We start from the raw sequence: 13,819 nt of genomic DNA on the forward strand, positions 1-13,819 counted from the left end.
CACCACCACCTAACCCCTCACCTCGCCCTTATGACTGTGACTAATTCCTTAAAGAAGGAAACAAACGACTGCCATCTCAATCTCAGGAAAAACCTCTCAACTGACCCCATGACGGTGTACTTGACCTTCTCCAAATGCAAGAATTCCATTAGGTCACCCAATTATACTGAGGTACTGGGCAGAGTAGACATCCACCCTACTAGAACTCTTCGGGCAATCAACGGGGTGAAGACGAGGCATTCTGCCTTCAGCCATGGTGTGTCTGACATCCCGAAAATGGTCACTGAAGGATAAGGCTCCAGACCAATATTAAGAATCACTGACATGGTGCTAAAAAAGGAGACCCAAAATCTTACCAGTTTGGGATAAGTGTTTGTGGTTGGCCCCCCATCTGCCCTCCCCAGAGCACTGCTCACACCGGCCTTCTACCCCCGGAAAGAAACCTTGGTCAGGTGAGCCCTATGCACCACCTTAAACATGATCAGGCTGTGCCGTACACATGAAGACATGGAATTCACCCTATGAAGGGCCTCACTCCATATTTTATCATCAAATATAGGTCCCAATTTCCCCACCCACTTCGCTTTCAGCTCATCCATCGGCACCGATTCCTCCGACAGGAAGCACCCATATACGCCTGACGTGCTACCCCCCTCTGACCCCACTAGAGAAAGCATCCTCTCCATCAGAGACGGCGGCGGTGCCATGGCAAATGTTGGAAAGGCCTTTCACACAAAATTATGGATCTGGATGTACCTGGGCGAATTCAACCCAGAAAGTCCGAACTTCACTGACCATTCCTCCGATCTGGCAAACCGTCCTGCCACAAAAAAATCCCCAAATCTCTCGAGCCCCTTCCCTCCCCAACCCCAAATGTCGCATCTAATCTCAACAACACAAAGAAGCGATTAGCACAAGTAGGGGCCAACAAAACATTGAAAAAGAAACAAAACCCTTGGGAGCATATTCATTTTAATAGACTGAACTCTGTTAAGGTAGGGGAAAGTTATCCCACTTTTGAAAACCGGACTTAACCTTACTCACTAGACTCGCGTTGTTCAATTTATGGAGCAGTGCCCAATCGATGCAACTAAGAATGGAACCCAACGAGTATAGTCCCATTCAACTCTTCACTCTCACACGTATACTAAATCCTAATGACAGGCATCCTGTACATGTTTATCGTCACTCCACACTATTCGTTCATGGATGTGGGTGTCGCTGGCTTGGTCAGGATTTATTGCCCACCCCTGAGGGTATTTAAGGATCAACCACATTGCTACAGGTCTGGAGTCACATTTAGGCAAGACCAGGTGACAGATTTCCATAAAGGACATTAGTGAACTAGATGGGTTTTTATCACACTTGACAATGGTTTCTTGGTCACCTTTTAGACTTTTAATTCCAGACTTTTATTGAATTCAAATTTCACTATTTTCCATGGTGGGGTTCAAACCCGGGTCCCCAGAGACTCTGGATTACGAGTCCAATGATAATACCACTACCTCACTGCCTCCCCGTGTACCTCTCTTTCCCCCTCCAGTAGCCCCATCAATCCCACTCCCCGGATGATCGGACAAATATGGTGGATGTGGTCTGATTTTGTGTAAGTTTAAAATTTTCTAAAGATATCCATCGAAAGAATTGATGTTGCTTTGGTTTAAACAGTGCTCATGCTGAGAGTGCATATTTACCTCAGTGAGTTAGTGAACCTTCTGAGAGCTCTGCATTCCTCCACTGCTGCCACTTGCGAATTCCCCACTTTCTTCACTCCACCACAGCATTGAACCTTCACCCCTCTATCTCATGGTTTCCTCTTTTAAGACGCTGCTAAAAACCTTCCTCTGTGATCAAATGCTTTGCTACCCATCCTCACTCTTTGGTTCAGTGTCAGATTCTTTTTGTCATTGCGCTGCTGTGAAATACCTATTGGCTTAATAATGTTAAAGGTGCTGTTTGAATGCCAGTTGCATGTATTGTCATTGTGAGGACTCCCTATTCAAAATGAGTTGTTTTTTGGAATTCCACCGAGATATAAAATCCTGGGTAAGGGGTGGGGTGTAACATTTCTAACAGATTGCACTGATTTTTAAAGATAGGCTGTGTGAATGATGATATTTAGAGCCAAACAATAAAAGTTTTAAATGTGCAGTGGAACTGTTTGTTGCCTCTAAGAGCAGCTCGTTATGAATCGTAAGATTCACTCCATTCCTGCATTGTTTCTTGCTGTTCATTTAGTTTTGTGTCTTTCACATGATATCACACTACATCTACTGCTTTTTAAAGATCATTTGATTGACTGGAGTGTGAAAGAGAAGAGAGAAACCACTGAACATTTAAGTAAAACTTGCAAAAAGATCAGTTACGATGAAAGTAATGGGAGCCCAGCCCCTCTTTAGCCACTGTGGCTAATCCATTACAAATGCGGTTAGTCTGAAAGCTATTCTGAAATAGCACGAGAGGCCAGCATCTTCAGTAAAGAACCCATCAGCTCTGAAACCACCTTTATTAGTGCTCTTCCAGCATTTTGTGCCTGTGTCAGAACTGCATCGCATCATGATTAATGGAGGTTTTGTAGCACAGTGGTCACGTCCCTACCACTGGACGAGAAGCTCCGGGTTCAAGTCCACCACAAGGACTTGTTGGCCATGGAAGATTATAACACGATTCAATGATCAGCTCGGGAATTCTTCCACCACTTCCCCACTATTCCCCAAAGAGGAAAATAAATGTGAATATATACTTTAAATAAAAAAGTCATTAAAAATATCACATCATGCTTTATTCAACCTTAAACTGTTGCAATTGCACTGGATTACAATGTGTATTGTCACGATTGAAGAGATTTGAAAAGGAACTCATTTATATTTAGTTCTGAGATCCTTACATGTATAAGCGATTGTAAGCATATTTGCCTATCCAACCACATTTTGTGCATTGCCATTTGTCAAGATCGGGTATCGTTATAATTGATAATCCTTTTCATAAGTGTAGAGAAAGGGCAAAATATTTAAATAATTGAAGCATCTCGGTGATGTTATAGACAAGTGAAAAATAACAGTGAGTTGGTATTCACCACATTCTGACCCTCCGAGTTTGTTTTAGTGAGTTTTAGTTTCCCTGGAGATTAGCTTTGATCTTTGTCAAATTCAGATATTTCGAGTCCCTTGTAACTGATAACTGAGTGGAATTGGCTTCTCACATCAGATTACAGTCTGTCATGGTGATTGGTGCCAACAGCAAACACTGATGATCACGGTCTACAAAAATCTGCTGTTACATTCTCATAGCATCAAAGGAATGTGCCCCCCCCCCCCCCCCCCCCCCCCCCCCACTGCTCTCACAGCTGCTCCCAGTGGCTTTTTCTTACACAGTAAATTAATTGGAAAAACAAGGGACAAAAGGCATTAGGTGGGGTCAGCCCCTAGTGTCGGAGCTAGCTCATTGACGGGCTTTAATCACTGTCCTTTTTAGAGGACCAGGTTAAGGCAGCCAGAAACCCTCCCCAAAAGAGGCGGCTAGGAGAGAGAGCCATGCTGGTGTCTCCCGAGTGCATGCTAAGATCACTGCTACTCCGTTTCAAATAGTTTTTCAGGATGAGGGTCTGATGACAGAAGTGTGTCAGAACGCCTGCTTACTTCTGTTGAAACATAACTCGAGTTGCAGTCTTCCAAAGATTTATTTTGAAAAACTATGTGCAAAGCCCATTATTTTACCAGTTGTGTAACATCCAACAACACTGAAAAAAATGGCTAAACTTTTTGTCCATGTTTTTGCCTTCAGGGTACATTCTGATAACAGTTCACATGTCGACAGTGCCTTCATGTACAGTGCCATATGGTGTGTATCATTTGTTCAATTTGTGGTATCCAGCTTCGTTTGGTGAATGGAAATCATGCTAAAATTACTATTTAACTTCCGTTGTAACCAGTTCCCTCTATGATTTTGTTTTCCATTTTAGGCCTCATTCCCTTTCAGGCAGTCCAGCATTTTCTGACATCTCGCTCATCAGAATTTCCCCACAAAGAACTCCTGTTGGTACATCAGAGCCAATGTTTAACCCACCACACCCATACATTAACCCATATATGGACTACATTAGATCTCTACACAGCAGCCCCTCTCTGTCAATGATTTCTGCAGCCAGGGGACTCAGCCCGACTGACGGTGAGCATCATGTATAGTTTTGTGTATCACTTTAATGAGTTACAAAGATAATGCTGCGAATATTTTACAATTCAAACTTTTTAATCAACTTACAATGCTAATAGTACAATATTTAAAACAAATGTCTATTGATAGTGGCCTTGACATATAACCAACTAATGATTTTATCATTGTGGTGATCGAATGTATAAGCCCTCGTTTGTTGTTTAAATCCTATTTCAGTAAGGACTTGTATTTTTTTTATTGTTCCTCCTGCACATTATTCTTCTCAGTGTTGTTTTGAATGCCAGACCTTTCACTCTTGAAAACACACAGTTTCACAATAATGTCTCCTGAGTTGCTGGGGCAGGAGAGGATGCTTCAATTGTAACTTTAAAAATTAAAAAAACATACAATCAGATCCTGACTTCTGAATATTTGTGAGGCTGTTTGAAATTTGACTGCATGTTCCAATTAATTGTGACATATCTCCGGTTGCTGATAGTAAAAAAAAGTGTTACAATTAGGATTCATCCATTGATGAGACAACATCAGTAAAACAGCCCTTTCTAAACTTCTAAAGTATTAGAACAAATCAACCAATAAGAAATATGAGTGCACATCGGACTGAGTTGCCTATGGTTCACAGATGCCTCAGTTGTAAGATATCACCTCACTACAGCAGCTGTACAATTTGTTTCAAAGAGATCTGTATTTAGAATAAAAGGGAGGTGGGATGACACTTTGTCTTATACCATTTATGCCCACCTGTCATGTAACAAAGATGAAGGTGCATGTGTTTCCAATTTGTGTTGCTAACAAGGTGAAGTATCTCCCTGACTTCTCAGCACACCCACCAGAGGAAGGCACACTGCCATGACCAGTTGTTCTCTGACAGTAGTCAGTGGCATGGTTCATTGACGTAGGCCTGGGGTTGTGATCTGTGCCTTTCCAAAAGAACAACATCTGGGAAGCCAAAAATGAATAACATAAAGAATGAGTGAAGAGGGAACTCAGTGGAATGCATTCCTCCATCATGCTGTGATAACATTGCAATTACTCAGCCCTCCCTTGAGGTTTTTCCCTGGCTGGTTGATGCTCTGCAACAACAAAGCTAAAAAAAAAATCTTCCACCTCACTAAGGAGCCTTCTGGCCAATCCACATCAAACAACCTGCTCTGAAAACATTGCTCACATTTTGACTGCTGTGACAAATTCCACTAGAGCAGCTGAGGCAATCTATAACATTCTAAAACAATCAACAACACTCTAAGTAGAACAACCCGCAACATTGGAAAAAAAAACAAATTACCCAAAAATCCCAGGCGCGATTCTCCCAGACAGGGAGAAATCGTAAGGCTGGCGTCAAATCCGGGCGGGTTTGACGCCAGCCTCCCCCTCCCCGACCGGGAACCGATTCTGGTCCCCGGTCGGGGCTAGTATGCCGCGGCCGTGAACTCCGGCATCGCGGGCTTAACGAATTTCGTTAAGCCCGCTTGCCAGAGTTTGCGCCGGCTGACGCGTCACATGACGTCAGCCGCGCATGCGCAGATTGGAAGACTCCAACCCGCACATGTGCGGATGACGTCATCGCGCATTTGCGCGAAACCCGCGCATGCGCGGGCCGGGATGCCCCTCAGCCGCCCCGCGAAGTGATACAGCGGGGCGGCGGAAGGACAAAGAGTGCGCGGGAATCGGACCCGCTGATCGCGGGCCCATGGCACCCTTGGCATGGCCATGGTACTGCCGTGCCAATCGGTGCCATGGTTTTCAAAATCGGGACTTTACGGCCGTTTTTACGAACGGCCAGACCAGGTGTGTTTGCCGTTCGTAAAAACAGCCGTAAAGGGCTTGGACTTCGGCCCATCGGCCAGCTGAGAATCGCTGCTGGCCGTAAAAAAACGGCGGCAGCGATTCGTGTCGGGCGTGGGGGGGGGGGGGGGGGGGGGAGAGAATAGCGGGAGGGCGTCAGACTAGCGTGGCCGTAAAAATTTACGAACCCCGCTATTCTCCGCACCGTCGTGAGTGCGGAAAATTGCGCCCCCAGTGTTTTAAGAAATCTTATAAAAATTCCATAAATAAGATCCAGATCTGGAGCATCACCATGAACTATACAGTTCTTCTTTGGGCCACATCTAGTCTGTATACCAAGTTTTATTGAAATCTGTCCATTATTTTTGAAACATATTGTTTACAGACGAACAAACAAGGGCAAAAACATTATTTAGTAATAAATTAATAATAATCTTTATTAGTGTCACAAGTAGGCTTACATTAACACTGCAATGAAGTTACTGTGAAAAGCCCCTAGTCGCCACATTCCGGCACCTGTTAGGGTACACGGAGGGAGAATTCAGAATGTCCAACTTACCTAACAAGCACATCTTTCAGGACTTGTGGGAGGAAACCGGAGCACCCGTAGGAAACCCTCGCAGACATAGGGAGAACATGCAGACTCTGCACAGACAGTGACCCAATCTGGGAATGGAACCTGGGTCCCTGGTGATGTGAAGCAACAGTGTTAACCACTGTGCTAGTTTCCACTCCCCTTCAGCGGAGGTAAAAATTAAGTTGCAGAGACATTTTTATGTAAAAAAACAAGACAGACTCTGATGCATGATTCCTGCTCTAGGATTCAATAGAATCCTTACAATGTAGAAGGAGGCCATTCAGCCCATTGAGTCTGCACTGACACTCCAAAAGAACACCCCACCTAACCTCCACATGTTGGCATTAAGGGGCAATTTGGCATGGCCAATCCACCTAGCCTGCACATCTTTGGACGGTGTCTGTATTCTCATACTAAACAATGCAATCACCGTGCAACACTGGGAATAGGTAATATACAAATACTATGGAGTTGGAATTCAGTTTAGAGTAGCTGCAAACTGAACTAGATTAATTTGATCTCTTGTGCAAAATAAAAACAACATTCCTTCCAGTGCCTCTACTTCATAATCTACTTCAGTGGGACAGTCCCCATTTGGTCACATTCTTACACTGGCCACAATTGGGTAGGTATCATCAGACATATTGTCTTCCCACTCTTGTTCCCTAATGATGTATGCTGCGTCTCCAATTTCTTTCTTAACTACAATTTCTCCTTTTGTGGCATCTTATGAGGGCAGCTTCTGCATGTATGTTAATGATACCCAGAACCATGTGCACCACTTCTCTCACCTCCTCCACTGTCTCTGTTGTCCGACTGTTTGACGCACGTCCCAGTCTTAGATTGACTGTAATTTCCTTCAGCTCAATGTCAGCTCAATGCGCCCCTCCCGCCCGCCACCCGCTCACCTGCGCAATATCTCTATCATGACGACTGCTTACTTTCACCGCAATATTATCTGCCTCAGCATCTGCCACAGTCCATCTGCTTCCAAAATACTAATTTATTCATTTCACAATTCCAGCATTCTCCTGGTTGCCTTCCCAAAATGGGCATTCTGTAAACTTCACCTTGCCCAAACTCTGGTGTCTGATTTTTAGTTTGCACCAAGTCCTACTCACTCGTCACCCATGTCCTTGCTGAAATAGATTGGCTCCTAATCACCCTCCACCTTCAATTTAAAATTATTAGTCCCATATTCAAACCCCTCCAAGGCGTTGCCCCAATATATCTCTCTTATCTCCTCTCACCCTAACTCATCCAGAATTCTGTGCGTCTCTAAATTTGGCCTTTTGTGCATCCCATCTTCTTTCTCTCCACCATCTATGCCCTGCTGTCTGTAATTCCCTCCATAAACTGCTGCACCTCGCCAGCTCCCTCTCCTTTCAGACCGTCCTTAAAACCTACCTGTTTGTGCATTCCTTACTTTTCTTTAAAAGAGAACACTTCTTTGTCTTGGTATCCATTTTTCTAAATGAAAAAATAATATATAACTGTTAGAGATCGTTGTGTTTATTGCAGATGGCTACACAAAATGTAAAAAGCTTTTGGATGTACTGGTGACTTACAAAAGTCAGTTTCCCTGCATTCATGTTTATTGTTTTCCACTTAAAGCTGACTAAAGGAAGTTCTTGAGCACTGCAGAAAATGGCCAAGTCATTTGCACATCTGCTGCTGAGGTGTTTACGTCACTGTAGCTGTGTTGGCTGCAAGAAGCCAGACATAACTGGAAGAAGGAACCCAAAGGTTCCACAGAAACTGCAAGTCTTCGACCGCAGCAATCAAATAGTAGATTTAACATAACTTTCAGGCTCATATGACTTACAAACTACTGGATCTATGTTTTTTTAATTTGTGTGTGAACTAAATAGTCCCCACAATAAATCCAGCACCTCCTCCATGAGGAAGAAGGGGTTGTTGAACTCCATTGTACCATCAAAATCCAATACATTTAAGAAATTACTTTGTCATTTGACATTTTATATCTTTGGAGTGCAACACAACATGTCCATGAGGATGCATTCCACTGAACTCAAGAATATCTCTTCAAACAATTTGATAAATTTTAGGAATTGTCTATGCTAGTTGGGAGGGATGTGCAGGTTTTTATAATAATAATCTTTATCAGTGTCACAAGTAGGCTTACATTAACACTGCAATGAAGTTACTGTGAAAATCCCCTTGTCGCCACACTCTGGCGCCTGTTCGGGTACACGAAGGGTGAATTCAGAATGTCCAATTCACCTGAAAAGCACTAAATGTAAGCATGCCACTGCAGTGTAGGTGACAGAGTATTTTATACAGGATTTTGTCTCTGTGCTTTTTGCAACAAAATAGGAAATGTTTTTAAAGAATGTATGTGCAAATCATTACAAGTAGTGCACAGGAAATGCTCCCATTTAATCTGAACAGAGTCCTGATTACCGTCACGTAGAATGTCCCAGAGCAATATAGAAACTTGACCAGTATTAACTGAAAACATGGCAGGTATCCAGATCAGTTAATATGTAAAGAGGGCATTTGAAGTAATTTCCAAGAAAGCAATTTGTTTTCAGCTAATGGGCCTCACTCGACAACCTTAGTGACGATTTAGAGTCTTATTTGCTTTTGCAGTACCACATGCTGGAGTCAGCCCAGCAGAATATTACCACCACCAGATGGCCCTGCTGGCTGGCCACCGTAGTCCGTACGGTGACATCCTTCCTCCAGCTGGCATGACAACTGCTGGTGCTCTTCACATGGAATATCTGCATACAATGGAGGGTAGGTAACAATTTTTAAAAAGTTACATATTGAAAAATTCACCATGGTAAAAGCTTCCATTTAAATGTTTAAAAAAAAGAAATCTGAAAAAGTTCAATCATTACATTGTTTAAAAAAGCAACCCACCAAAAAAACCCAAAATCATGTCACATAAGTTAATAGTTTGAGGGAACCGACTTTTATAGGATCTGGTCTTTCTTGGTGTTGACTGTTATCAGAGTGGTAAATGGGGGTTTAACCACTGACTCGCAATTGTCAGGTCTAGGAGGGTGAAGAACTGAATTGTATTTACCAAAGTAACATATAGTACCATGGAATGGCAGGTCAAAGCTTTCCTTCTGCATTACCACAAAGGTGAATCTTCATTCTCAGCAGAGCCATGTAAAAAGAAATTGGCTCCCAAATAAAGAAGCAGGAATTTGTGGGGTGGCGGGGTGTGGGGGAATTCTACCTGTGACATTCCCATGCATTTCCTATAGGGCTCAATATAACAGTAGGATACACAGAAGTTTATATCATATTTTCCATTCAGTTGGGAAGTGGGAAATGACATTGGAGAGGGAGATCAAAAAAGGTCAGAGAAAATGATGTTGGACCATTTTAAATATTCCTTAGATTGTATCTCTCTTGCTGTGTGAGAGTTGGCATGTTAATATATTTATGCGGATAAGGTGTTGAGTTTTACCCTCTCAACTCTCCACATAGACTTTTTTTCTCAATCTCAAGCTGGGTGAGGTACTCCATTGGACTCAGGCTGTGCAAGTCAATGCACCAATGCACCTCCCAGTGGCCAACTTTTAAGTTGCAATCGCAGAAGTCCCTTACCTGAAAACTGACACTGGTGTGCAGCTCCGAGAAGATCTAGAGAGGAAAAACGCTTCAGGGTAAAATAACTCTAACAATCCAAATGCATTTATCTTGTTTAAGTAAAAAATAGGTGAGGAACATTTCAAATAGCTGTTCCCATTCTATTCCGTGTTGGAAGAACCAAATTGAAAGTTCTTTGAGTTCAAATTCAGTGGCTGGCAAGATCGTATTTATCTATTATATCCAAACAGCTTTGATATTAATGTCCTCTAATTCAATTCAAAGCAAATTCTGTGGCAGAGCTCATAAAAGTTCAACACAGGTTTACTAATCCCGTCAATACGCCTGGAGCCTATTCAATGTATGTTTCCCAAAAAGGAAAATCTGGGTTAGAAATAGGATGATGCGGAAATATCCAGCTGATTGTGAGATTATTCATTAAAATACAATAGGGTGATGAAAAAATTATATTACTTTTCTACGCAGTATTATTATGAGATCAATTTCTTCTAAATAAATTAATGGAACTTGATTTTGTATAATTCAAGTATGGCAGTAATAGCATTTAAATTAGGCATCGTTTTAATATGGGCCACAAATGTGCAGAGTGACATTATGCAAATGAGTTATTTTGCAGTGTAAATAGAAGATTAAAAGAAGACTGCATTATGGGAAGGTCACTTAACCTCACCTTTTTCCAGCTGATAAGGGTTTGTTTAGTCGGTACTTCCTTTTAATCTGAACAGGATGAACTCGCCCCTTCACTTTGTACAAAGCAATTACAAAGATCTAAATTCCAGTCAATGTCAAACTTCAATCTGGATTAGGGATATGTTGCCCTATCATTCATCTCAGTATGGATCTATTCTTCTGCTGCCGCTTAACAATGAAATGAGCCTACTTTTCCATTAAAATGTCTGTCATTGTACTTGCCGCAGCTTTTTAAAAATCATTTATTTTCATCTTTTTAAAATAGTTGGTCTAAGTGCTTTTTAGATGCTGACGATTTTGTAAACTTTTTTTTTTCTAACCTTGCATTCTACACTATGAAAGCTGCTGCAGTTACTTTACATAGTGTGGATTATTTATACAACGGAACTCCATTCATTCTCAAGTTGATGAACATCGAATCCAACACCAGATGGAACTTTTTTCTATTTGCTGTCTCCCTTCTTTCTAAGCAGTGAAACCAACATGCGTGACTCGGATCATAGTGAAGATATAAGGCTAATTTTATAAGATTTTTATCACATTACAGAAACAAGCCAATCAGCCCAACAGTTCACACGAGTCTCCCCATCCCATTTCATCTCACATTTTCAACATATCCTTATAATACTTTCTCCCTCACATACACTTATCGATCTTCTCCTTAAAGGCATTTACACTGTTCACCTCAATCACCCATGTGGGAGCAAGTTCCACATTCTCTCCGCTCATTGAGGCTAAATGTGCAAAAACTGCAATCAAACTTCTCTTCTGAGATCGTTATCGCTATTATGAGGGTTGACATCATTGTAATACAGTTTATGTATGAAAAATTATTTCCTGTCAGTGAGCTAAATCCATATCCTTGATTGATAACAATGGATGGTACAGGAGCTAACTGATAGCACTCATCTCTCTTTTTTTTCCAGAGGTGCTCAGCAAGTTCAAACTTTGTATCATGCCTACTGGTGAAATTAAGATGCTTAATTTATCCCTGTTTTTGCTGTAGTTGATGGCTTGTTGAAACTCTTAATGGAGGAGATTCCTACTGGGATTTGTGTTGTAGGTTTATTACATTCGTAGTCTATAAAGTCCCCTCTTTAGCTTTTAAGTATGGAATTTAGAAATTGAGAGTGTTCACAAAACAATGTATTAATTACAGTAGTACAAGTAACATAAGGTAAAATAGTGTTTAAAAAAAAAGTGATTATAATTTTTGATAGCTTTCAATGTTGCACATATATAGGGAGGAAATCTCTAAACCAACACTGATAACAGATATGACTTTTTAAAAGAAAGACTCATCATGGGCAACAATTGAAATAATCTGCATTATTCTTTGGAAACAAGCTACTTTGCTTTTAAGGTGTAGTTAAAATCCTACTGGATAAAGTGTTTTGTCTCATATTAAATTGGTAATGTCTACATGTTCCAATTTATAAAAGAGCAAGAATGCTCAGAGTCTGCTTAATTAGGGGGAGAAGACAAATGAGTAGAACTTCACTTTCATTTATAAATGAATGGGCAAAATGCTGTTAATATTATCCTGAAAATACTTTGACCCTATCACTTCAAATTTATGCTTAGCTTGGAACAATGTTCCCTTTAAAATGTAGTTGTTATGCTTAGTCAGTTTCTTAAGTGCATGTTCCCTTTAATTTTTGTTTGCAAGGCTGCTCACTCGCGCAGTGTTGATAGCAAAAAAAAAGCCCAGCATGGTGCCTTCCAGGCAGCTTCACAACTACACACTGTACCAAAAACATTCGGACACTTTTCAATTGAAAAGTTCTAGGAACTTTTCCTTCAATACAATGCCATTTCTCTGCAAGAATTGTGAGCTAAAGCCAAATATAAGTGCTTATAATTCATTTTAAGCTATTATTTGCCTTTCCAGTTGAAGGACACAATAGAATTATGATGAGATTTATAGTTAGTCGAACACTAAACGTTTCAGTTTTGCCTAGCTATTCAACTGACATTTATACATTTAGACATAACCACAAGACTGAGTTTTGGTATGTTTTCATCATAGGAATTGTGCTCATCATCTGCCTCATTTGAGCCAGCCTCCCACTTCCATTCGTTCTTTTGGCCTCAGGGACCCAGCTAAGACTTATTTCAGTGACCTACTTTGGCACTGGCCAGAATTCCTTATCCTTTGTATTTTATCCTCTCTGACTGAGGATGTAGAGATAGAAAGTCATCTGACTTTCTCTAAACATTCAACTTCAAGATTGCAAAAAAATGACAAAAGTCCATTTATTTCAACATATGCTCCCAGTATTCTCCCTTGATATTCTGCTGGAAAGGATGGAAAATGGGACCAGTGTTTGCCAGCTTTACATACATCTGAATTTGTACAGAAATAGGATTTTCATCCATATATGTTCAACTGCAATTTTGAGTACAAATTTGCATTTGCCTAACATACGGGAATATTAGCTGTTAAATGACTGTTGGAAGCAGTAAATGTGCCCCAATTAAGTTATTACCCTGGTCACATGGATTATACTAACAAGTATAAAAATAATTGCCACTGCCTTGGAGATAAGTTTCTCAACATATCTTGCATCTTGAGGACCAACCAATCATAGCCACGCACTGTACAACTTAATTTCAACTTGAAATTTCGCAACTTTTATTTTCTATTCAGTCAGCTTTTGTTCTGAAGGTTTCCTTATTCCTGGTGCAGGTCTGAACCACTGTCTCGCTGCTTGTGGTGAATTAATGATGTGAATGTCTAAGCAGCCGTCAGATTCATAAATCACTAGAAATGAGTGGGGCAATACATAGAAGCCGTTACTTTTTGTTTAGCAATTTATCATTTTGCTTGCACATTAATAAACAGAGCTCCCTTGAGGTAAGGCAGTGGAAGATAAATTCTTCTTCCTAATTTTCCTCAATTGCAGCCAGTAGATCACAGGTGAGAAGTAAGCTACTTATCAGAGAAAGTCATTTTTTTGAGCCTCCTTCTACACATTAGTTGGGCATGATGAATAAATAGGC

General features: G+C 41.1%; 1 protein-coding gene across 3 annotated transcripts in view; it reads left to right on the plus strand.

The window, feature by feature from the left end:
* The window catches only part of LOC119972716 (transcriptional activator GLI3-like), a 447,347-nt gene that overhangs the window by 333,857 nt on the left and 99,671 nt on the right, over positions 1-13,819 (plus strand). For 2 of the 3 annotated variants that reach the window (XM_038809920.1, XM_038809922.1), the window contains 3 exons: positions 3,784-3,840; positions 3,962-4,167; positions 9,149-9,298. In XM_038809920.1, the coding sequence (XP_038665848.1) occupies positions 3,784-3,840; positions 3,962-4,167; positions 9,149-9,298 (413 nt within the window). The remainder of the gene's footprint in view (positions 1-3,783; positions 3,841-3,961; positions 4,168-9,148; positions 9,299-13,819) is intronic. The other variant, XM_038809921.1, reaches the window with a different exon arrangement.

The sequence above is a fragment of the Scyliorhinus canicula genome, chromosome 10, assembly GCF_902713615.1.
Source record: "Scyliorhinus canicula chromosome 10, sScyCan1.1, whole genome shotgun sequence".
Taxonomy (NCBI): domain Eukaryota; kingdom Metazoa; phylum Chordata; class Chondrichthyes; order Carcharhiniformes; family Scyliorhinidae; genus Scyliorhinus; species Scyliorhinus canicula.